This window comes from Haemaphysalis longicornis, unplaced genomic scaffold (assembly GCF_048455015.1).
Source record: "Haemaphysalis longicornis isolate Haplotype H1 unplaced genomic scaffold, Haemaphysalis longicornis Haplotype H1 scaffold_7, whole genome shotgun sequence".
NCBI lineage: Eukaryota > Metazoa > Arthropoda > Arachnida > Ixodida > Ixodidae > Haemaphysalis > Haemaphysalis longicornis.
This window is the reverse complement of record NW_027526422.1, coordinates 63497096-63519402: the sequence shown is the minus strand read 5'-3', so window position 1 is coordinate 63519402 and position 22307 is coordinate 63497096. Positions and strand designations below refer to the sequence as shown.

Below are 22307 nucleotides of genomic sequence, written 5' to 3'. Positions count from 1 at the left end.
ACTCCGGATCGTTCGCTCCCTGCCCCTTTGCCTCCGAACTCGTTATCCTCCACGTTGTGTGCGCGAGTTGTGGCGAAGCATTCATGGAAACCATTTCGGTGATCTAAAAGTGCTGTAAAGGAAACAGAAACCAACGATAACTTCCGAGAACAAAAATGGCAAAACGTGGACGCAGCCGGCAGGATTCAAACCTGCGCGGGAAAATCCCAATGGGTTTCAAGTCCATCGCCCTAAGCACTCGGCCACGACTGCCCCGGTAGTACCGGATTACATGTACTCCGGATCGTTTGGTCCCTTCCCCTTTGTCTCTGAACTCGTCACCCGTCGGAAGGTGTGCGGGAGTTATGGCGAGGGCCTCATGTAAACCATTTCGGTGATCTAAAAGTGCTGTAAAGGAAACAGAAACTAACGATAACTTCCGAGAACAAAAATGGCAAAACGTGGACGCAGCCGGCAGGATTCAAACCTGCGCCGGAAAATCCCAATGGGTTTCAAGTCCATCGCCCTAACCACTCGGCCACGACTGCCCCGGTAGTACCGGATTACATGTACTCCGGATCGTTTGGTCCCTTCCCCTTTGTCTCTGAACTCGTCAACCGCCGGAAGGTGTGCAGGAGTTATGGCGAGGAACTCATGTAAACCATTTCGGTGATCTAAAAGTGCTGCAAAGGAAACAGGGACAAACGATAACTTCCGAGAACAAAAATGGCAAAACGTGGACGCAGCCGGCAGGATTCGAACCTGCGCGGGAATATCCCAATGAATTTCAAGTCCATCGCCTTAACCACTCGGCCACGACTGCCCCGGTAGTACCGGATTACATGTACTCCGGATCGTTCGCTCCCTGCCCCTTTGCCTCCAAACTCGTTATCCTCCACGTTGTGTGCGCGAGTTGTGGCGGAGCATTCATGGAAACCATTTCGGTGATCTAAAAGTGCTGTAAGGGAAACAGAAACTAACGATAACTTCCGAGAACAAAAATGGCAAAACGTGGACGCAGACGGCAGGATTCAAACCTGCGCGGGAAAATCCCAATGGGTTTCAAGTCCATCGCCCTAACCACTCGGCCACGACTGCCCCGGTAGTACCGGATTACATGTAGTCCGGATCGTTTGGTCCCTTTTCCTTTGTCTCTGAACTCTTCACCCGTCGGAAGGTGTGCGGGAGTTATGGCGAGGGCCTCATGTAAACCATTTCGGTGATCTAAAAGTGCTGTAAAGGAAACAGAAACTAACGATAACTTCCGAGAACAAAAATGGCAAAACGTGGACGCAGCCGGCAGGATTCGAACCTGCGCGGGAAAACCCCAACGGATTTCAAGTCCATCGCCTTAACCACTCGACCACGACTGCTTCTTTTTTTTTCTTTATTGCGGGTTTCAGACATAATACAGAAAGAGCGGTACATATAATAAAAGCGCTGACTTCACTCAAGCCAGCATAACGTGACTAAAAACGGGGCATTGATAATACCTTTTCAAATTCATGCAACCATTCAGGAGAACATTGTTGACACTTCCACATTCCTGCAATACGTTGGGCACTCTCATACTGCCTTGCCGGCCTTCCCTCTACATCACAGTGCCGAGCCGCCATTCGTGACCTCCATATTTCATGGAGGACCAGTAACATCACAAGGTCATCAGGCACTCCATTATCGTTTTGCACCGCTAAAAACCGGATGCCATAAGGGCTAAACAGAAACTCCTTTTTTTAATGTTCGCTGTAGAACGTCCCACAAAAGCACTCCATCCCAACAATCCAAAAAAACATGTTCCACCGTCTCGGGCTTTTTACACAAAGAACAGTCCACACCCCATGGAACAAACAGACCCTTCTCCAACATCCATGTTTTAACTGGTAACACTCCAGCATGCAGTTTAAAGAAAAAGTTTTTACACCAGAAGGAATGGCCATAGCTTTTACACGTTTCAAATCGTTCTGCCCGCGTCCCGCCGGAAACATGGATCGGTATAAAGGAACCTGAAAACAGATTTCAGCCAGGTATTTATACAACTTTTTCTTCGACACGGCACACAAGTACTCCATCGAGAACCGTACACAAAGAAATTGTGTCGCTTGTACAACTTCTTTTAAATACCCGTGCATTCCTCTGTTGTAGCTTTGACATGATGTAACAATGAATAACAAAGGAAGGTGTCCTTTACCTCGCGCAAGGAAAAAAAAACGATTCACAACTTGTCTCAAAAAAAAAAAAAAGATGCGAGAGTGATAAACCGCCTTCGCGTACTCTTCGAAAAAGATTCGTTCTACTTGTCCTTTCCCAGGATGATCCCCAAACAAAGACAGCACAAACGCGATGCAGCCGCTGAACATTGACGCGAGAACAGTGGATCACTTGCAAAACGTACCAAAGTTTCGCGAACAAAAACATGTTGCACACCGTTGCGCGCGGAAACATCGACAGCGCACGCCCGTTCCCTTTCCACTTTTCCGCTTTATCACGAATCGCAGTCGTATGGCTTCGCCAGTACGGGTCGCTATCTCTGTAGTATTCAAGTGGAACGCCTAAGTATTTGACCTTCACAACCTGCAGTTCATACCTTCAAAGACACTAGGGGTTACGTCCCACTTGCCGTGCCAGAATCACAAGCACTTGCTCCAATTTACAGAGCTCCCACTATACTCACAAAACGTCTTAAGCAACGCAACTGCACAACTAATGATTTTTCTGTCACGACAAAATAAAGCGATGTCGACCGCGTATGCCAATACACGTACCTCGCATGCCTGCAACTGGAAACCATGAATACTATTGCTGTTTATTATGCTAGCACAAAACGACCCGATGTACAAACAAAAGAGTAAAGGGGACAGCGGGCATCCTTGCCGTACTGAATCTGTGACATTTATTGGACGGCTCACTGACTTATTTATTACCAGCCTTGTTGAACACTCCTTATACGCCAAGTCTTACGCCCCCCGTTATTACTTTCCCTAGGTTTACTTTTCCAAAATAGTATAGAGTAGCTGATGAGAGACCTTATCAAAGGCCTTCTCAAGGTCTATTTGCACTCGGCCACGACTGCCCCTGTTGTAACCCAGTTCGTTCGGCCCGTTCCCCTGAACCGGTTATCCACCTGCGGCACAGCATGCGGCACAGTTTTGCAAAAACACTCCAACGGCTCATGCCTTCTTGCAAAACTGCCTATGTTGCTATTTTTAAAGTGCATTTATGTTGCTCCTTTTACAATGTATTGCGAGAAAAGCCTTCGTATGCAGTAGTGAAGCTGTCTCAAGGTTCAGTGTACAGCACTTAATAGGTATGCTAACATGAGGCTCGTGGAAGGTATTTAATGTAAGGCCCTAGAGCCCTCGTACATCGGTATCAGGTTCCTTATATTGGACCCCGAAAAAACGTCTTCCCAACAAGCGTTTGTTCAGTGCAGTGAAGACGACTTTGAAAAGGTACAGCTGTGCATAGGGACACGTGGGTCTTATGGAGGTATTTAATAAAAATACCGTGGCCATCGCACTTTGATATCAGGCTCGTCATATTGCTCTTCAAAAATGTATTCTCAGTAAAGCATTTGTACAGAGTAGTGAAGCCTATTTTGAATAGGTTCAGTATCTAGCTCTCCTGGGGTTTGCATGGGTTCTTGTGGAGATATTTAATAAACGATCATTGGGCCTACCTACTTCACTATCATAGTGCCTACGTGGCACCAGCTAAATCGTCTTACCAGCCGTGCGGGAGTGTAAAGTGGTGAAGCCGGTTTTTGAGGAGCTCAGTGTATTTCAGAGCGGCCTAGGCATTGTACGAGAATTCCCACTTGCGAGTTCTCAAATTCGTTTTTTCTGTCTTGCTTGCGTGCGAAGTCTACAACATAAATCTTCAGTGACAAGTTAACAGTCTCCAACCGAGCTTTGGTTGGTAGAAGGAAGCATCAAAAGCGCATAAATACTCCAAAATAAGCAAAAATTCTAGTTTAGGCTCCGAGTTAGTTTTTTACAGAAAATTCGGAGAGTTTAGGCAAAGTACTCGCCTTGATCACCTCGATCTCCCACCAAATATCGTGCACGCTGATAACTTTTTTTGTCTTTTTGTATTCTCTTCAAAAAAGCTACGGTCCGAAGTCGAAACAGGAACCTCGCGCACACACCCGATGTCTTATACACGGTAAATAAGCACGGCACCTAGATGATGATTTGTTGGCGATTTGCCAAAGAAAAGAAAGTAATCAGTCAATGGGTATTTTAGCTGGTGTATAAGGCTCGTCGCAATGGAGGTTTACGGGTTAATTTAAACTCGTAAAGACATTAATCATGCGCCAAAACTAGACACATGGGCGTTCTTGGTTTTCGCTTCCGACAGAAAAACGACCACCACGACCGAATCGAAATGGCACCTCGTACTCGGCAGCGCAAAGGCTGAGCTAGTTAGATAGGTAATTCGGCAGGGGTCCGCAATTACCCTTCGCTATTTTGAGCAGCTATGCGATTTACGAGTTACTGCTTTTGTTTTATGTCGTACATAGGGTGGAAGGTGCTGAAGCTGAAATTAGACGATAACAGTGAAATTAGGCTTTGGGGCGGGACCTTTAGTGCGAATTTGTTGAGAATAGAAGTAGCTACATGCCTGTTCCTTGTTACAAAGCACGGAAAGGCATATGGTGAAGCGATGAGATAAGAAACTTGGATGACAAACAATCGATTGAGCTGACACAGGAAGAGTATGGGCAAAATTGTTTGAGGACCCCGTGATTTTCAGCATCGGCTCGATCTGAAGCTTCTGTCTTCTGCGGAATAAATTAGTATAATTACAATTGCCACAAGCTATTGTTATCACCCAAAGCTTTGACACCCTCCCTAACTAGTAACTCTGTTTTTTTAGCTTCACCACAGCATCAATTTATTTGCCATGAAGCACCCCTTAAAGCACGTTTCGATCATATTGATATTCGTGCGGACATCAGCAGCCGACACATTTCCTATATAGCGTTTTTTTGCCGAACTCCGCCATTTTCAAGTAGTGATGCTGCTTATGTCTGGTCGATATTCTGATAAATTAATCTTATGCAGCCGGGCTTAACCGTTCCCCCTTTTTGGAGTCTGAATTGGGTTAGGAGTAAAAGAACTGCCTGGGGTCGGGGCTAAACGAAAAAATGGTCGCAACAGCGAATAGCGTACAATTTATCTAATCTCATATCAATTTCCGTTGTACCATGAAATACGAAGCGGTATTTTCCTCGGTCCTTACGCGACCTGTATGGTGCGTCCAGGCGAGCACATTGGGAAAAGTGTTAAACATGTGACGAGGGCTTCGTTAATTGGCGCTAGTAATTGACAGTTTCGTGCTCTTCTGAAAAATGTCAGGCGACAAATCAGAATTCTTAGCCAATGTTGAAGAGCTTTGGACAAAAAATGCCTTTCACCACAAGTAGATTTCTGACCGAATAAGAAGACAATAGTTACGCAAAGAACTTCGGGTAGCTTAATGTGAAAAAGATAGACGTCGGGCATGCTGGTACATTTCGCTTTGTTATTTTATCAAGCCTAAATTTATTTATTTATTTATTTACTTCCTTAATTATTTATTTACTTCCCCCTCAAGAAGTGTGTAGAAAACAAAAGAATCCAGCGAACGAACGATGGAAAGGGTGATGACAGAATATAAAGTACTTCATTCTGATCATGTTAGCTACGCATGTACGTAATGTTCGCCTATCGTTGCAAATCGGAAAGTTTCTCCCATTTTCGAGGGGTCCATCCCTCTCACCCCGCACTTGTTGCCGTGGGCCGTAAATGCCACGGCAGATGGTTCCCTGTAAAACGAAACTCAAAAATTTGATGCCAAATATCACGCGCCGTTTTAGAGTTCTCTAAGTGTTCTTGGAACGATTTTAAATATATGCTAGAGTACTGAGAACCTTCGCGGGATTTTTCGCGTTGCTTGACACGTGCTTTGCTCGCAAACCTTCCAGAAAATTGCATGGGGCAACTATTATTTTCGAATAATACGTATACGCGTTCTTACGGAGCTCCTCTTTTCCAGCCTTACGTTTCGTTGGTGGCATTGAAGAAACACGTCTCAGCGGCATCCGATTACTCCAAAACGACCGAATCTAATGTACCGGAAGGCCTGCGAGCGCTGCTTCTGCTTTTTTCCCCGAGACGCAATTGTTTTTTTTTTTTTTGTTACAACCTTCACGCGGTGATGGTGACGTCACCCTTTTTTACCGCCACCCAACATACATCACACATAATATTATGCTTTGATTAAAGCGAAGCTTTCTGTCTCATTGATGGCGTATGTCGCGTGAAAAACGCAATACAGGAAAGCCAACATTCTCTGAAGCTGACATGATCAGGTTGAAGTGAAAAAAAAAAAGCGCTTCCTGTGGTCGGATTCAAACCTTGGTTTCTCGTGTTATGAAGCCGACGTTTATCTCATTGCGCCATACCGACTTGCCCCGAAGCAATTTGCATTTAGAGAGCGCTACATGGACGGGCAAGATTAAAAAGATGATGCACCCCTTCGTCTAACGACGACGATGGTTGAACCTGAAGCCTTCTTCGTGCGAAATCAAAAGGCAAAGAGTAAAATCAAGAGCCCATGCGATCAAACGTCCAAACGCCGTGCGAGTCGAAGTCAAATCCCAACGAGTTAATGCCCAAACCGTCTCCGAGCCAAAGCCCAAACTCGGACGAAAACCTAGGAATCCCTCATGAGATAGCTCCGCGTTCACATAGTCGTCGTTAGAGGGAGAGGAGCAGGATTTTTTACATCTCCCAGTCTGTTAATATTATTTGTTATGCTCGGGAGCCCCCCAGAAGGTTTTTATGCAGATACCCATAATGGTAAATAGTAAGCCTTCAGACGACGTTGTACGATGTCCGACCAACTTGCCCTACACAAAGCGTTCAGGCCTGACGAGAACGGTTCTGTCACTGATCTGTTTTTTTATGGTTCCTCCACGTTTAAAAGGGTACACTTGCACTACTATAGCAATTATTTAATTTGCCAGTTACGAACGTTTGTTCAGATGCAAGTCGTTACACATTTCGCGTTACGGCAACGTTCTGCAAGGGTGCCCGCCAGAGATTACTTACCCGTTAAAACTACGCTACACAAATACAGCCATTTTTGTGGCTGTGACCGATGCTGTGAACGCGAATTTCGAGGGATAAGTTCATCCCGAAACGTGTGATTGTGAAAGCGTTTGTTATACAAGGCTTTATACAAAGGCTTACGATGGGTAGAGAAAAATAAGAGAACAAAGTCAGATGTTGCCGCATTTTGCCTACCATTCAATTATATAATTATATGTGAAAACAATAAAAGGACATGTTGCGGCATTTTGCCTACCATTCAATTATATAATTATATGTGAAAACAATAAAAGGACATGTCGCGGCATTTTGCCTACCATTCAATTATATAATTATAGGTGAAAACAATAAAAGTACTTGGAGAAAAAGTATTTTCTATTTCAACCAGCGCTTAAATTTGTGAACGTGCCCCAAATGTCACGTACACAAGAGACTTCTTACTTTATTTCCAAAGAAAATACGGCGGCTGAGGCCAGGTGTTTTTTGAACAACGGAACATATCAGCCAACGACCACAACAACATACAGCTTGTGTCATAATGGTCAAAGACCAAGGCATCGGCGAAGGCTATATGATTGCTAGGTAGAGTTTGAGGAACATTTGGTGCAAAAGCAAAACTTGTCATCTCGTGAGAAAAGAAGTTGCAAAGGACCCCTAACCATATTATTATCGCTTGGAACACAAAACATTTTTTTTTTACCTAGGTTCATCGACTAGTCTTCTTGATGGCGGCGCCAAGCAAAGAAGCCCGATATCGGGCTCACTGAAGCTGCTTGTTGCAGAATCACTATCCATGCAGCTGCGACACTGCCTCTGCAGAAGACGAAGGCCTTTCTGGTGCACGGGCTATAGAACGCGTCGCAGCTAATAACCGCGCTCCGTTTGTTTGTGTTAAATTTTTCTTTTTGTTTTAACACTGAAACATTTAATGGCCTATTCAGCCGAGCATCCTGCGGCGGCTTGAGTGTCTGTAACACCGAAACAGCCCCTTGGGAAGCGTTCCATAGCGCGAGTCGTTCCATAACGCGACCCCGTATTCGGCAGTAGCGAGAAGTGGGCGTCCTCTCCAGTACACCGTAGTTGCAGAGAGGGCAAGAACGCAGTAGAACGAGGGAGCAGACAGGCAACGAAATTCACCATCGACGCCAACTCGCCCATCACACGGCGGCAAGAACAAGCAGCGGCGCAACTCGCGGGAGAGAGATCGAAGCCATTAGAAAGCGTTAGGGCGAATCGCAAAGCAATGTGTCCCAAGCGGCGCAACATCACAAATTCAGCCGACAACGCGAAAGCAAGGCGTCTCAGGCGTTCAAGCGGATGTTCATGCTTTCGCATTCACAACTCTTACGAAGGGGTTTGGTGTCTTCGATTTTTGTTTTCTTTTTAGGTAAACGCGCGATGGAACGCGTCGCAGTCAGCAGTAATATCAAGCACGGCTTTCGAGAACACTTTTTTTGCGGACGCCAGCTAGGTGCGCCCTTTCGCCAACGTAGGCAAGATACGTCACTTCCGCGTTGAAAAAAAAAAATGCTCCCCCCAACACATATCACGCACCCGCATGCGGGATCAGCTATGTATGAATAAACACCAGGCTCCCTTGCTTGCTTGGTCCCTTGCTTCTTTGCTTGCCTAGTCAGCATTTTATGCAGTTGCCAACTTTCCCAGAGAAATGTCAACTTGTATTTTCTTCTCTAGATGACTTGCTTCGGGTAAAATTTGACAGGCTTGCTTTTTATTACCATGAAAGTCAGCGTTCGCGCACGTTTGCACGACTGTGGGTCATGGTGCCCAGCCTGTGGACAGCAAGTGCGTACTTTTTTCTATTGGAACTACGAACTGCGCGAGTGTAACGTGCCCTAGTCATCCTAGAAGGCAACTTTCCTTCCCTTGTTGTGGTTCTTTTTGTGGCTCTTGTTGTGGTGGCTGTACACCGCAGGCCACTAAGTGAATTGCATTTTGGATGCTCTCCTTAATACTGCAAATAATATGTCGCCTCTTTATTTGCGACACTCTGTGTCACAGTGGTGGTGCCGGCGCACACACCTCGCGGGCAAACATGCAATGCTTCCCCAAAAACTAAATTGTTCGAGAAAGAAAAGAAAAAAGAAAAACACTTAGAGCCCTTCCACTACCGTCAAGATGGAAGGCCAGCGAAACTGTATTGTCGGATATTGGTTTATGTATGGTGAGTTACTGTATTGATCGAATGAAGACGTAGACGCATGACTCCCTTAGAATTAATTTCAAATCTATTCTCATACAATTTATTTCGGGACATTTTGACCAGAAGGAGTCGCAGCTGTGTTCAGTATATCATACTCCCTCCATAAACGGACAGGAACTATGTAACGTTTACAACCTCACTGTAAACTAACTTTTTATGACAAGTAAATGGAACTCGGTGTATTGATAGAGTCGTCCTAGCGTCCATTGTCAGTATATTTTTTTCCAAGATACGTATACATTAGATTGATAGCCACGGAGCATTTTGCGACAGATCTGCAACGGACGCGTGCGATCCTTTACCGTTGCGACGCGGTAGACGCAAGCATTTTTCGTAGGAACCTAGGGCAAGACGGCTTCGCTGTAAAACCTTGGTTTTTCCGTTGGTCAGCTTTCAGAAAAAGGTGGTTGAAAGCTACAACCGCGGAAAATGCGGAATACAATACATCATACGGAACAGGTAAATTAGATTGGGGTAAAATAAATCAGGCTTTGTCGGCTGGTATTTCCAGCCTTTTTAAACGCTTATTCTTCGCAGTCTCGCAGCCAAAGCTTACTTGCAGACAAGAAAAATTAATACTTTGCTGAAGGCGAACGACAAAACTTACATATCTGTTGTGATTGGGTTAATAAAACCCCTCGGCACTAAGTGCCTAGGGCAAATATAACAGGTATTTTATTGTTTTGAATTTTTTGCGAGTTTTTATTCGTTCCTGCGGAAAAGGAAAAAAGAACAGACGTCTTCTTTTTTTTCCGTCGTGTGAAACTTTTTCACATTTCCCGACTCCTGCGGTATAAAAATATATCTCAAGCCAGCAATTCAGATAGCATTCCAGCATGTCAACAGGCTCTGAAATGTTACTGGGACAAGTCGAGCTCGGGCAGAAAACTCGCAAACGCGGTCAGATACGTGGAGGTGGTACTGCCTGTACGAACTCACCTGCATAGCAGTGAAAATGCTCTTCCGTGTGCATGATGACGACTCGGTCTACGGAGTTCCCCACAAGTCAAAGGAGCCGGTTCGATTCGTTCCGGTCCTTTCGCAAGACATCGCAAAAGCCGCAAATGCGATACAGGCTATGATTGTCACAATTACAGCAACTGTGCTTGTGCGATTCCGAGCTCGGCTGTATGGCAGTGAAAACGCTCTTCCATGGGCATCTTTGCGATTCGGTCTACTTAGGTACCACGCGTCAAAGAAGCCGGTTCTATTACTTTCAGTTGCTCCACAAAACACTTCGAAATACTCAAATGCGATACAGGCTATGATGGTCACAATTAAAGTGCCTGTACTTGTGCGATTCCGAGCTCGGCTGTATGACAGTGAAAACGCTCTTCCGTGGGCATCTTGGCGACTCGGTCTGCTTAAGTACAAGTCAAAGAAGCCGGTTCTATTACTTTCAGTTGCTCCACAAAACACTGCAAAATCGTCAAATGCGATACAGGCTATGATTGTCACAATTAAAGTACCTGTACTCGTGCGATTCCGAGCTAGGCTGTATGACAGTGAAAACGCTCTTCCGTGGGCATCTTGGCGAATCGGTCTGCTTAAGTACAAGTCAAAGAAGCCGGTTTCATTACTTTCAGTTGCTCCACAAAACAGCGCGAAAGCCTCAAAGGCAATGCGAACGATGCGATTGTTGTCACGTGAAAACATATCTATTCGTGTCATTCATTTTATGCGAACAAGTTCAACGTAACGCGTAACTATGCACCTCACGCAGTTTCCGCCAAAGGGCTACAACGCGGGGCCAGAGAACAGCAGTTCGCGAATGCTTTGCGGAACAAGTATGCTAAGCACTAGAAACGACTGGTTTCGGTCCGGATTATATAAATCAGAAAGCTTAGCAACAATACTGAACTCTCACTGTGCATTCACGCGTTCGTGTGAGGTGAGGTTCACGAGCTCCAACCGAAAGGACAGGCGCGAATTCGGCGTGCTGCACGGCGTGCGTGTGAAGCAAAGGGAGCTCCGGCAGCTGCCAACTTAGTAGCGCGGCTGCACTCGAAGAACAAGCACGGGGAACGAACGAACCTGTGGTCGGGCGGCGTGAAGGTGATCTCCTCGTGCGGCGGCCGCTTTCCGTCGGTGGGCGATCCCATGGCGTGGTGGTGTGGCAGGCGCGCGCGCTACGAGGCACCGCAGCAGCAGGGCCCGGGCCGGAGTCGTGGTCCGCAGCTCATGCCGCCGCTCACGCTCGATGCTCCGGCTGCCGCTACTGCACTGGCCCACTCCGCTGCGGAGCGCCTGGATCGGAGGACGCAGCAGCACCGCGGTCGGAACCGGCGCCTCCCCGCCGGCCGCCGGCAGCGCCTCGCGCCGCTCCCACTGCCATCTGCTGGGGAGCCCCGAGAGCTGGCCAGCCCGCATTGGCGGGAAACGGAGGCATTCGAGGCGTTCCCATGATCTGATCAGCAACAAAGACAGGACACAAAGTATACAGAGCAGGACACAAAGTATACACTGGCAGGATAGAATACCACCTGTGCTGTCTACTCTGTGTTCGCAGTCCGCGTTTTTCGTTGCGCATCGAACTATGGGGACTACCGTTAAGGTCCGAGGAAACGCTATCCTCTGAAACATCGCCCACCCCCTTTAGGGATGAAATATTCAATTTACTAAAAGACACCAAAGATCGCCCACTGCCTAAAATCGCACTAGCTTCGACACCTTCGAAAGCCCAGGGAGCTCCCTCCGCGAAACCGTCGCGCGGCCGCGTACACCGCCGATGTCTCGATTTTGAACAAAATATACACAACTTTTCCGAATTTTTTACTTGTTATCTTCGCAGTTTTGGTTGGCGGTGCGGCCACTTTTTTGTAGTTTATCGTACCTGACCCGAAAGTTCGCCCATCCGGTATTTTTTACTAGATATCTCTGTAAACGGTCTTTCGGAACTTTACGGTACTCACAAGCAAGCCCAGCACGAAGTTCTACTAAGATTCGCGGCAGTATAGGAAAAGGAGGAGTCCGAGGGGCAGCTTATTACCTCTGCGCCTCTACTATTCAACTTTAAACATTATGTACGAGGCTTTCAAGCACATTATGCCGAAATATATGGCGTGCGAGTGGCACTGCATGCATGTACTTCGTGTTTTGGACGCAGCCGGCTTGCTGTCTTGCAAAGGTTTAAAGTTTCAACGAAATGATTCTTAAGGGTTGAATTTCAGTTTATTCCCACTGCTTGCGTTTACGACCCGCATTTCTAGCCCATATTTCACCGCTGTGCCCAGTTCGTACGTATTTTGCAAGAATCTCCCAACCACATCTGTCTTGTAATTATTGTTCTACAAAGAGTCTTCGTTTACTCGGATGTCCCGTCGCTACACCTTCTCCGCTATAGTTTTTTTAATGTATAATTGGCAGCGCGTTTACGGAGATCATCTGTGTGTTTCGATTTCTCTGCAGGATTTATCGTCACTGATACAACTGCTGCTTGACTGCAGTTACGCGACCCTGACGTAATTGGCGGTGACGTAACTCAACGTGGCCTCACTCCTGTTTATGACACTGCTGATGACTTCACTTTTGTTATGGCACTACATTTTGTGATGACGTATGTTCTGTGGCCAGCGATCTCAATGTGATCCTACTTCGACCCAGCACGTAATCACGATTTTTTATTGGTGTGGGCCGCGCCTTTCAATGCTGTGGCCATTCTTAGAATACCTACCCCAGTTCTTTTGGACTGTAGGTATCTGTCTTACCATTTCGTTTTCAATAATGACTGTTAACAGTTCTCTGTAAAGGGCCTACAAAGGGCGTCGGATAGGAGTGAAAGCGCGTCTGGTCGTTGTCACCAGTAGCCGCACGGTGTATGCGCGCTTCCCGGCCATGGTGCTGAGCTTTGTAGCCTCAAGTTCATCTCAATGTTGCTACCATGCACGTTTTTGAAAGAGAAAGGTTCGGGGCGGTTACAACTTGTTGGGTGACGGTCGTATGGGCGTCTAGTGATGGCGTCAAATAGGCTGGAAGTGCGCGGGAGCTCCTCGGTGCGTTTGCCAACTTCGTGGCACTTTCGACGGACGCAAGCGCGTGAGGTTTTGGTGCGGGCACGAAGTATGCACGTACAGCTTTTGTCAAAATTTTCTAGGCCTTCCCAAAGGTTCCGAGGCCGCAAATAATTCAGATCAAAAGCCTGGAATGTGACTCGAACGAGGTCACGACAGTACGAGTCATTTCGAGGCTTTCTGGAATAAATAATTTCAGTCTCACTCCGCATGGGAGTGTGTATTTTGAATGTTTCATGGCCCAATAACCGTTGGAATTCCCTAGAAAATTTTGACAAAGATTTTACGTGTCGCTTAACCGGTTTGGGGGCATTAAACTTTATTTTGGGACGCTAAATACACCAAGAAAACAGCTTTTCGCTATACCTGAATTAGAGCGGAGGGTTGTACTCTTTCTGCAACTTTTCTGTGTATTAAAAGATTGCTCCTTTCTGCATGCCAGTCTTAGGGGTGGGCGACCAGTGCGGTCGCACGGGGCGCTAGCGAGAAGGGGGCGCCGACCTTCACTAAACGACCTCCCCCCCCCCCCCCCCTCTCCGTCCTCTCCCCTGTCAAAAGAAGAGACTTCGACGGTGAACTTCATGTCCAAATCATCCCAAAATGAGGGTGCGATGTGGAAATCGGCCTTCCCAGAAACCGTTTGTATGTAATTCAAGTATCATTTCTGCCTTCCGGCACTTTTCGGCGCCTGAAAGCGTTTTAATAACACTCATGCTGAAAGGGCGCCTTGTCGCGAATTGCGTCCATTGAAAACAAAGTTGCATCTACCATCAGCATTACCAAAGCAGTAGCTCAATAGGCATTGTTAAAGGCCCGTAAGGTTGCGTTATTATGTTTAAGTCGCATGTTTCTTCCACTTGCTAATGCGTGTTTACAGTCGTATCGCCGAACAGCAAAGAATTCACGTTGTTGTTTTAAAGACTTGAAAACCGTTAATATTTAAGTGTTTCAAGCTGGTATATTCGTATACTTTGTGACTTGCACTGTTATGGCTTTTTCATGCTCGCGGCTTTCGCTGGTTTTCATGCACTGTTAAGCGCTGAATCGTTATCTTGCTTTTTATGTAAAAGGTGACTTCCGGAATTATACGTTTGGAGAACACCTTATATTTGTTGTATTTATTGCACCTCGAGGATTGTAAAATATAGATGCACGGACTGATAGGTTCATCAAATCACTAAACTGATTCTTCTTTTCAGACATGTACACGTTATCCATAAAAAGTAACTAAATACCGTTACTCGTTACTCGCTCAAAAAAATAACTAAATACGTTGCTCGTTACCGAGTCTCAAAAGGAACGCGTGAGTTACCCGAAAAGTAATGAGTTACTTTTCGCACTACTTTGACGACCAAACGCACAACTCTTTTGCGTCATGGTTCATTGTCTCATTTTTAGTAGTCGTTGCACTTAAGCAGTAACTGCCTCTCAAGTTTTCATCGTTTATGTTTACCCGCGTCCTCAGCCGCACTAGTGCGCACTAGCTTCTTGATGAATAACTGCAATTGTCTGGCATTTTGCGTAATGCAATTGAACTTACTTTTTTTCTGGCAAGCCTCTTTTCGTTTCTTCATTTTAAGCCGTATTATCTGCTTGTAATTTACATGGTTTGTGGAATACTGAAACCTTAGGCAACGTGATGGTGACAACTCTTGTCTGGCGCTATTGATTCGCGGTCTACGTTCAGACTTCAGCTATCGAAATACAAAGCTCTCGGGAATGAACTCTTTTGTTTAATTGCGATTTTTAACGCGCCGACGCTACACGGGCGATGAGGCGCGCCGTAGTGGAGGGCTCCGTATTAATTTTGACCCCCTGGGGATCTTTAACGTGCGCCAAAACCTCGAACACAAGGGCGTTTTCGCTTTTCGCGTGAACGAACTGTTGGACGCAATTTTGTTTTACGATTAGACATCCTCCTTAATAAAAGGAAAACAAATCACGAAAAAGTAATTATAAAGAAAAAATTCAGAGTCCTACCACTCTGTGAAAAAGGATGATCAGCGAAGGCGTGGTGCCTCACTCAATGTGAGCGACAATATTATGCTTTGACCGGGGTGTAGCCCAAGAAGTGCACGAAAAGAAAAACACGTTTGTCTATAATATGCGATGGAGCATACTTCCTAGGTAATTAGCTGAACTGAACGATAGGAAGGACTCAAGTTTTATTCCAGCGACAAACATGGGACTTGTAGCGAAAGAAGACCAGCGTCTGGCTTCCGATGTGGTGATCGAGTCGATTAGCGAGGCAGTGCGCACCTCCGATCCTCATCTTCCTCTTCTCCTACTGTCGCCCCCTGCCTGCGCATCTCTATTTCTTAACAGGGCTGTCCGGCTCCCTCCCGTAGTAGCCCACGATTGACAGCCAACGGGAATTCTTTTCTAAGAGAGATTATTCATTTAAGGGGTAATTTAAGGAGTAAACGAAACAACAATTACAACTTCACTGTGGACCAACTGATCATGACAAGTAAATGAAACTGGGCGTGATGATACAACAGTCTTAGTGGCTAATTTCGTATAATTGATTTCAGGATAGTTTCAATAAAACAAGAGTTAGAGCCGTTGTCTGTAATCATACTTTCTCTCTAGATACACACGTTTCTCTGTGCAACACTTAATGTGAGAAAGCCACCTTACAAAGACCAAGCTAACGCCCATCTCCTTAAAGTCAGCTTCACCTTTAAACACAAATGTATTGCTGAGAAGATATTTTTAGGGGGAATATGGACCGTCTTATATCAAACCAGAGTCCTCCAATGCTGTGATGAAACTATGAAGACACTACGACGCTTTTTAAACTTGTTATTGGTTTTTCCATACGGTGATGTGTTGCGCGCAGTTTTATGATCCCGGGAATTTTAGTGGGCGCCACATGATGGCACTATGCTCGCGTGCGATTGTTATCTACATCGCTCTGTAGTCGGAGACGACCTGCTGGACCTTTGTCATAGACAGCGATAGGGTAAAAAATGAGTTTGACGGCTTAGGGGTGTGCGGGGGGGGGGGGGGGGCGCTTTGGCAGGAGTTCACGCAGGGCGCCGAATAAGGTAAGGCCGGCCCTGCAATTAAAATTATGAGCCGCATATAAAAAGCGCGAACTAAACTCATAACAGGACTATGTTGTGCGCACAAGCTTTGTTTCCTCCCTTCCCCTCAGAAGCGGTGCGTTTATAAAAATTCCACCTTCCAAAGTACGTCAGCTTTACGAAACATTGTGCTGAGATAAACACTACGGGAAAGTTCTAACAAAAAAAAACTGGTGGAGAAACGTTCTCGCATTGCTTGCCTAATTTGTTTATTGCATTAATAATAAAAGGGTCATGTCGGCGAAAAAGGACCGCCGTCGTTATGCAAACAGAAAGGCTGGGCGGAGCGGGGGGAGCATGAGAAGAGCGAAGCACATGAGTAGGCGAGTGGCGTGGTACACTGAGATAAATGACGTCAAGCCAAGGCGGTGGCAGTGGCGGCGATGTGTCCGCGCCGCTGCCTGCCCCGTTGCTCCTGGGACGTCACGTCGAGGTGGCGGTGGCACTGCGTCAGAGGGCCCCCTGCTCCGGTTCCACGTGTGGCGTCGCCGCTCGTGCACGTTAAGGCCGTTCACACAAATGGGACAGTGCGAATCGTATTCGTTTTAAAGCAAAGATTTACTACTTTAGTCCAGCGGTTTCGCGGTGGATGTGCAAGTTAACCTTTTGACAGGAGACACACCTGCGGCGACACACCCCTCGAAGCGCATCGCGTGATTTGCCGGGCCCGCTTTCGGCGCTGCGCACATGGCCCCGTTTTTGGTCGATCTGCTCAGCACAAACGACGGTCGCCGACGCCGCTGCAGCCAATCACCTGATCGGCAGCAGACCACCCTCGCAGCTACCCTTGTATACGTCGCTGGGTCGTCCAAGACTCAACCAAGACTCAACCAGACCTAGACGAGCTTTTGCTTTGTATATACAAGGTTAGCTGAGCTCAGACTTGCATTCCTTGCACACTGCATTCCTTGCCTTGCACACTGCATTGCCTTGCCTTGCCTTGCCTTGCACACTGCATTCCTGTAGAGGGAACCAACGCGACAGTGCTGCTATTGGCGTGTCGTATGTCCTCATTGGGCGTCAAATAAGGGTGACCATGTACTGTTTTCATTTCTTTTTGCTGATATGACTTTGTGGAAGTCACGTTACATTCACGTAAGACTGTGAAATGTTCAAGCTTCGAATAGTTTCTTTACTTTAGCTCACATGCTGCTGACATGTACATACGAGGGCCCTCAGGCACTTTCAAGCGGTTGCTAGCCGCGTTTTGGCTGGTGGACCTCCAACAATGTTGTTGGAAATTGATTTGATTTGAAAAAGGCGCATCCCACCAGTAAGGCAGAGGGGGCACAGGGTATCGTATTAGCAATGCATCGCAGTGGACGCAGTGAACGCACGCAGAAGCCGGCTCGGGAGGGCGGGAGGGGGGGGGAGGTCTCGCAAGGATTTCGTTGCCCGGGAGCGACAGTTGATGCGCTTCATGTAAATGTTGGCGCATTGTTTTAACCATATGATACTTTTACATCTATGTGAACGACGTTGTTGATGCGTAGTGTAAAATGGAGTGTAAAGCCAGTGCAGAGCCGACTAGGAGACTAAGAGGATGGAATAGAAACCGTGGAGGCGTGATGCCGAGACTGCAGAGTTCACTGCAACTGCAGTGAAGGACGAAAGAACCGACACACAGGGAAGCCGGTATTAAACTAGCTGGTACGGGAAGGACTCAAAACACGAAGGACAGGTAGAGCGGATGCGGATTGTTAACGGTGCGCTAGCGATGCCATGTAACGACTTCCGAAGACAGAACAAAGCGCGTCGCGATAATCCTCAAGTTTGCGAGGGCGAGAAGTTGTGATAAACCCGCTTATAAAGATCCACTGTAGATGTCCGTTAGTGTTTAATGAGAAAGGACAAAGGGGGCGACGACAAAAAATACGTGCGTGTTTCCGAAGCCCCGAAGCCATCTGAAGCTCGTGTGCGTGATATTGCGCAAAAGTGGACGTGCGCAGAAGGGGGAAGCAAGCGATAGTACGGCGGACAAAAAAAAAAAAGACAGGTGATGCCTCTACGTACCGCACCTAGTGGGAAAGCCTGGAAGAGGTATCGTGCGCGACTTGGCCCGCTTGTGTTTATGTGTTTGTATGCGCAGCAGCGCAAGGCCTCCGTGATCAGCAACGGCTGGAGCGAAGAGGCCCAATGCCGATGCGAGCAAAAGGCAATAGGTGCAAAAAACTTTACCATCCCTTCCTAAAGTAGGTTTAGAGAAGCGTGGAAGCTTGCTCACATCAAAACCGCGCGAAAACTGTGTCAAACACTTCGCTAAAAGTGACTCCAACCTCCGCCGAAAGTGCGCGTCCAATCGATCGTCAAACATTCAAAGACCCAAATCGCAAACGAACAACAATCCAGGCGACGATTTTTCGCGCGCTAAGTAAAAACGTTTAGAACGATATAAATGGGCACCAATACGTGATTTACGATATAAACGCATACTATTGTACCCCTACTTCATGATCGATGCGTGTGTGGCCTTATCTAGAACCGTTCCTTTTTCGTGATTTTCAAGTTACCGATTTGACACAAAGGAAGACCGGTTGCACGCACGCGCCGTGTGTTCAGAGATCTTATCAGAGCTTTTTGGTCGACCAACTGGTCTATGGGGAACTGCATCAGCTTTTTGACAGGACGCCACCGGTCCCACTAAGAAAGCATTCGCTTTAAAAGCTTCCGCTTAAAAGGGAAAAAAAAAATCCTACCATCTCCACGAAGTGAATGATGATGATGAGAGGAGCGAAGCTAAAATTCTTATCGGTAAAACCATGAAATATTCGCCCACACATCATATAAAGACTCGACACGTCAAGCTTACCACCACTCCGTTGACAAGCCCGTCGACGACGTCGATGTTTGTGGTGATTATGTAGGGCTTGTTTGGGACGATGAGAATCTCCATGGGTAAGTTGGCGAAATCGGCGTGACATTTTAGCCACCTTGGCCATCGCCCTCTGCAGAGCGTCTTATGTCGCGTACCCCCGGTACGTGTCTTGAGCTCGCAGGCGACGAACGACAACCTCTCCTTCTTCCTCTCCTCCTTGTTGGGTAGCAACGAACGCGTTGAACGTTTTGACCTCTTCGGCCAATCTTTGGTTGGACAATCTCTAGGGGGATCCTGCCACAATCATCATCATTCCGCCGTGTATGGCAGCAACGAGGGACGGGACAGGGCCCGAGCAAGAGTCTTGAGCTCGAAGGCGACGAACGACAACCTCTTCTTCTTCCTCTCCTCCTTTTTGGGTAGCAACGAACGCGTTGAACGTTTTGACCTCTTCGACCAATCTTTGGTTGGCCAATCCCTAGGGGGATCCTGCCACAATCATCATCAATGTGCCGTGTACGGCCGGGACAGGGCCCGAGCAAGAGGAGCGTCGCCCCTAAAACAGTGGAAAAAAGGAGTAGGCGAGCCTGCGCAATGCGCAAGTAAGGTCCCTAGAATAGATTTTAATTCCAAAGAGGCTCAGAGTTCGTTTAAGGTTGCCACAGGGCTTCGCTCTGCAACAGAGCACGAAACACCACTAAAATAAATCCAAAAACGAATTTCTTTTGAGCCTGGTTCCCTCACGCTATGCATTTGGGCCCGCTTTGTGGCTCATATTAACAAAACTAGACTTGCTGGCGCACTTAGAACAGATATATGCCAGGTCATCTTACGTTTTTGTTCTTAGTTTCTCGTGAAGTGGCCTCATATCATGAAAAGCTTTGTGTGTGTGTGTGTGTGTGGTTACATGGCAAATCTTAAAAGAACCGACGTTGAGTTGAATGCGATATATTGGTCGAACCCATCAAAGCCAGCTTATCTGCGGATCAACGGTTTTCCTTGTTTGGTTACATTTTCACGCTCTTTCTTGTCTCAGCGAAGTATATATTGTGTGTGCACGTGTTTTTTTTTTTTTGTATATATAACGTTCCACATTCCCTTGCCTTTGGGTGATGTTTGGTGATGACGGGGCGTGATATCACATGCAGAGCAGGCTTCCCGGAGGTTCGATTTACTGAAGCCAGCGCGACTGAAGACAGCACCCTGCATGACTTGATATCTGAGCGCGAACGATCGGTAAGAGAAAGGAGTCGAGGGCCGAACGCGTAGGCAGTCGGATGTGTGCGAATCTCCGGTTCCTCTGAAAGATATCAATTGCTCATAGTAGTCAAATTTTGAGCATATTTCAAAGACGATAGTCTTTCTTGGGCTACTTAAACCCAGAAATTTTGGTCTGTCTGTATGTCTGTCTGTCTATGACTCGATTCAGCCACCCGGCCAAAGTAAAACAATGTCTGCGCAATAGTCTTAAATCTACCTGTCTAGGTCCAGTGTAATGTTCATACTTTTCTAAATTGTTTGAAGAAGAACAAGACATTACGGAAATATAAAACAACAAATTAATACAGAAATGACATTTGCAGTGTTCTTTTATGAAAAATCATACATGCTTGACTTTTGCGAAAAAAAATACTTCATCAACTGCAGAAAAAAATTCACTCCGCCGTCGCCTGCTGTCGCCCGCGCCACTATAGCTTCTGGCGCCATTTAAAGAAATCAATTGGCAACAGTTACGAAAGGTTCCACTAGATAGCTTCCGCGTTCTGCTTGCAACGCACGTGGAGTAGGGAAACGCGGTTCTATAAACGCTGAAGTATAGGGCGCCTCGATTCACGCGCGTCTTCGCCGTACGGCAGCGTTGGCATCGAGACACCCGGCCTGGAGCAGTGGAACGCGGTAAATTTAAAATGGTTTAAGTAAACCTTTGGTTTCTTTACCTTGGGAGGAGCGCGACGCAAGAGGAGCAGCATGAGAGGTACGCGGGAAGGCGAAGGGAGGCATTTACTTTGCAAAAGACGATAAAGACTATCGTCTTTTGTCGACATTTGCAACGAAAGGAGCAGATACGCGGCCAATATTTTATTAACTTTTCTACCGGCCTCCAGTGAGCTTAGACGTCCTACAAGGACAAGTAAGCATAGTAGTAAGGCCTGGCACCGTGTACAACATTTTTCCATTTCATTTATTGTACCTTCAGGGCTTTGCAGCCTTGCAGGGGGACGGGCACTGACGAACAGTGTCCAAGAAAAATCATGTGCCCCTCCGTCTAACAACGATTGGTTGAACGCCAAGCTTTTTCGTGGCGGATTCTTTGGTTGTCATCCGAGTTTGGACTCAGTTTCGACCATGTCGAAATGGAGCAATCGAGGTAATAAAAAAGAAAAAAAGAAATCGAGCAATCGGTCAGACGCCGGCGTCATATACGCGGGGGGCTGAGATTCGATTCCGGCCACGGGAAGCGCTTTCCTTTTTTTTTTTTTTTTAGATGCGACTGCATCTCATTCACTCGCCTTGTCCCTCCATACGGCGTTGTTGTCCGTCCACACCCCTCCCCCTACACTATAAAAATAAATAGTTAGCGGCGCCCGGTTTCGATCCCACGACCCCGTGGGCGGAAGGCGATGTACATGGTGCTCTTCCCACTGCGCCACAAAACCGAGACACAATCAAATGCTACGAACGCGCCTTATATCCTTGACTCATTCAAACTACGTCAAGAAGCTACTGATACGACGCATGATGGGACAATGATTAACACTTGCAATAAAAGAAAAGAAGCTCCCACTTACAGCAACAATGATGGAGTAAAGGTCGTTGCGACAGCGAAACCCCAAGCATACCACTTAGAGAGATTGACCAAGATTGGCCAATAAAACATAATAATAATCATAAAATATAACACTCATACGCGTTCCCGACACGTTCCACGCGATTTCAGAATCAATCCAACGGAAACACCAAGTGAACCCCGCGATGCGTCGCATCTACACAGGGTTCCCCTGGCGGGGAGGTGGGCGCAATTTTTTTCACTTCGGCGTTTTCGCGTTACAGACGCCATCAGTGAGAACACCAAATCTTCGCTTTAAAAGCAGCAAC

General features: G+C 46.8%; 1 protein-coding gene and 4 non-coding genes across 5 annotated transcripts in view; all 5 read right to left on the bottom strand.

Annotated features, from left to right (window-relative positions):
- LOC144145809 (neprilysin-1-like) overlaps window positions 1–11536 on the bottom strand; it is a gene marked incomplete in the record, with an annotated part of 116429 nt that extends 104893 nt beyond the window's left edge. The window contains 1 exon segment of the mRNA XM_077677566.1: window positions 11332–11536. Coding sequence (XP_077533692.1) covers window positions 11332–11399 — 68 coding nt within the window.
- Trnas-uga (transfer RNA serine (anticodon UGA)) lies at window positions 446–527 on the bottom strand. The gene has a single exon. It is a non-coding gene; the product is annotated as a tRNA-Ser (tRNA).
- Trnas-uga (transfer RNA serine (anticodon UGA)) lies at window positions 721–802 on the bottom strand. The gene has a single exon. It is a non-coding gene; the product is annotated as a tRNA-Ser (tRNA).
- Trnas-uga (transfer RNA serine (anticodon UGA)) lies at window positions 996–1077 on the bottom strand. Its single transcript has one exon. It is a non-coding gene; the product is annotated as a tRNA-Ser (tRNA).
- On the bottom strand, window positions 1271–1352 carry Trnas-uga (transfer RNA serine (anticodon UGA)). Its single transcript has one exon. It is a non-coding gene; the product is annotated as a tRNA-Ser (tRNA).
- Window positions 11537–22307: the final 10771 nt, after the last annotated feature.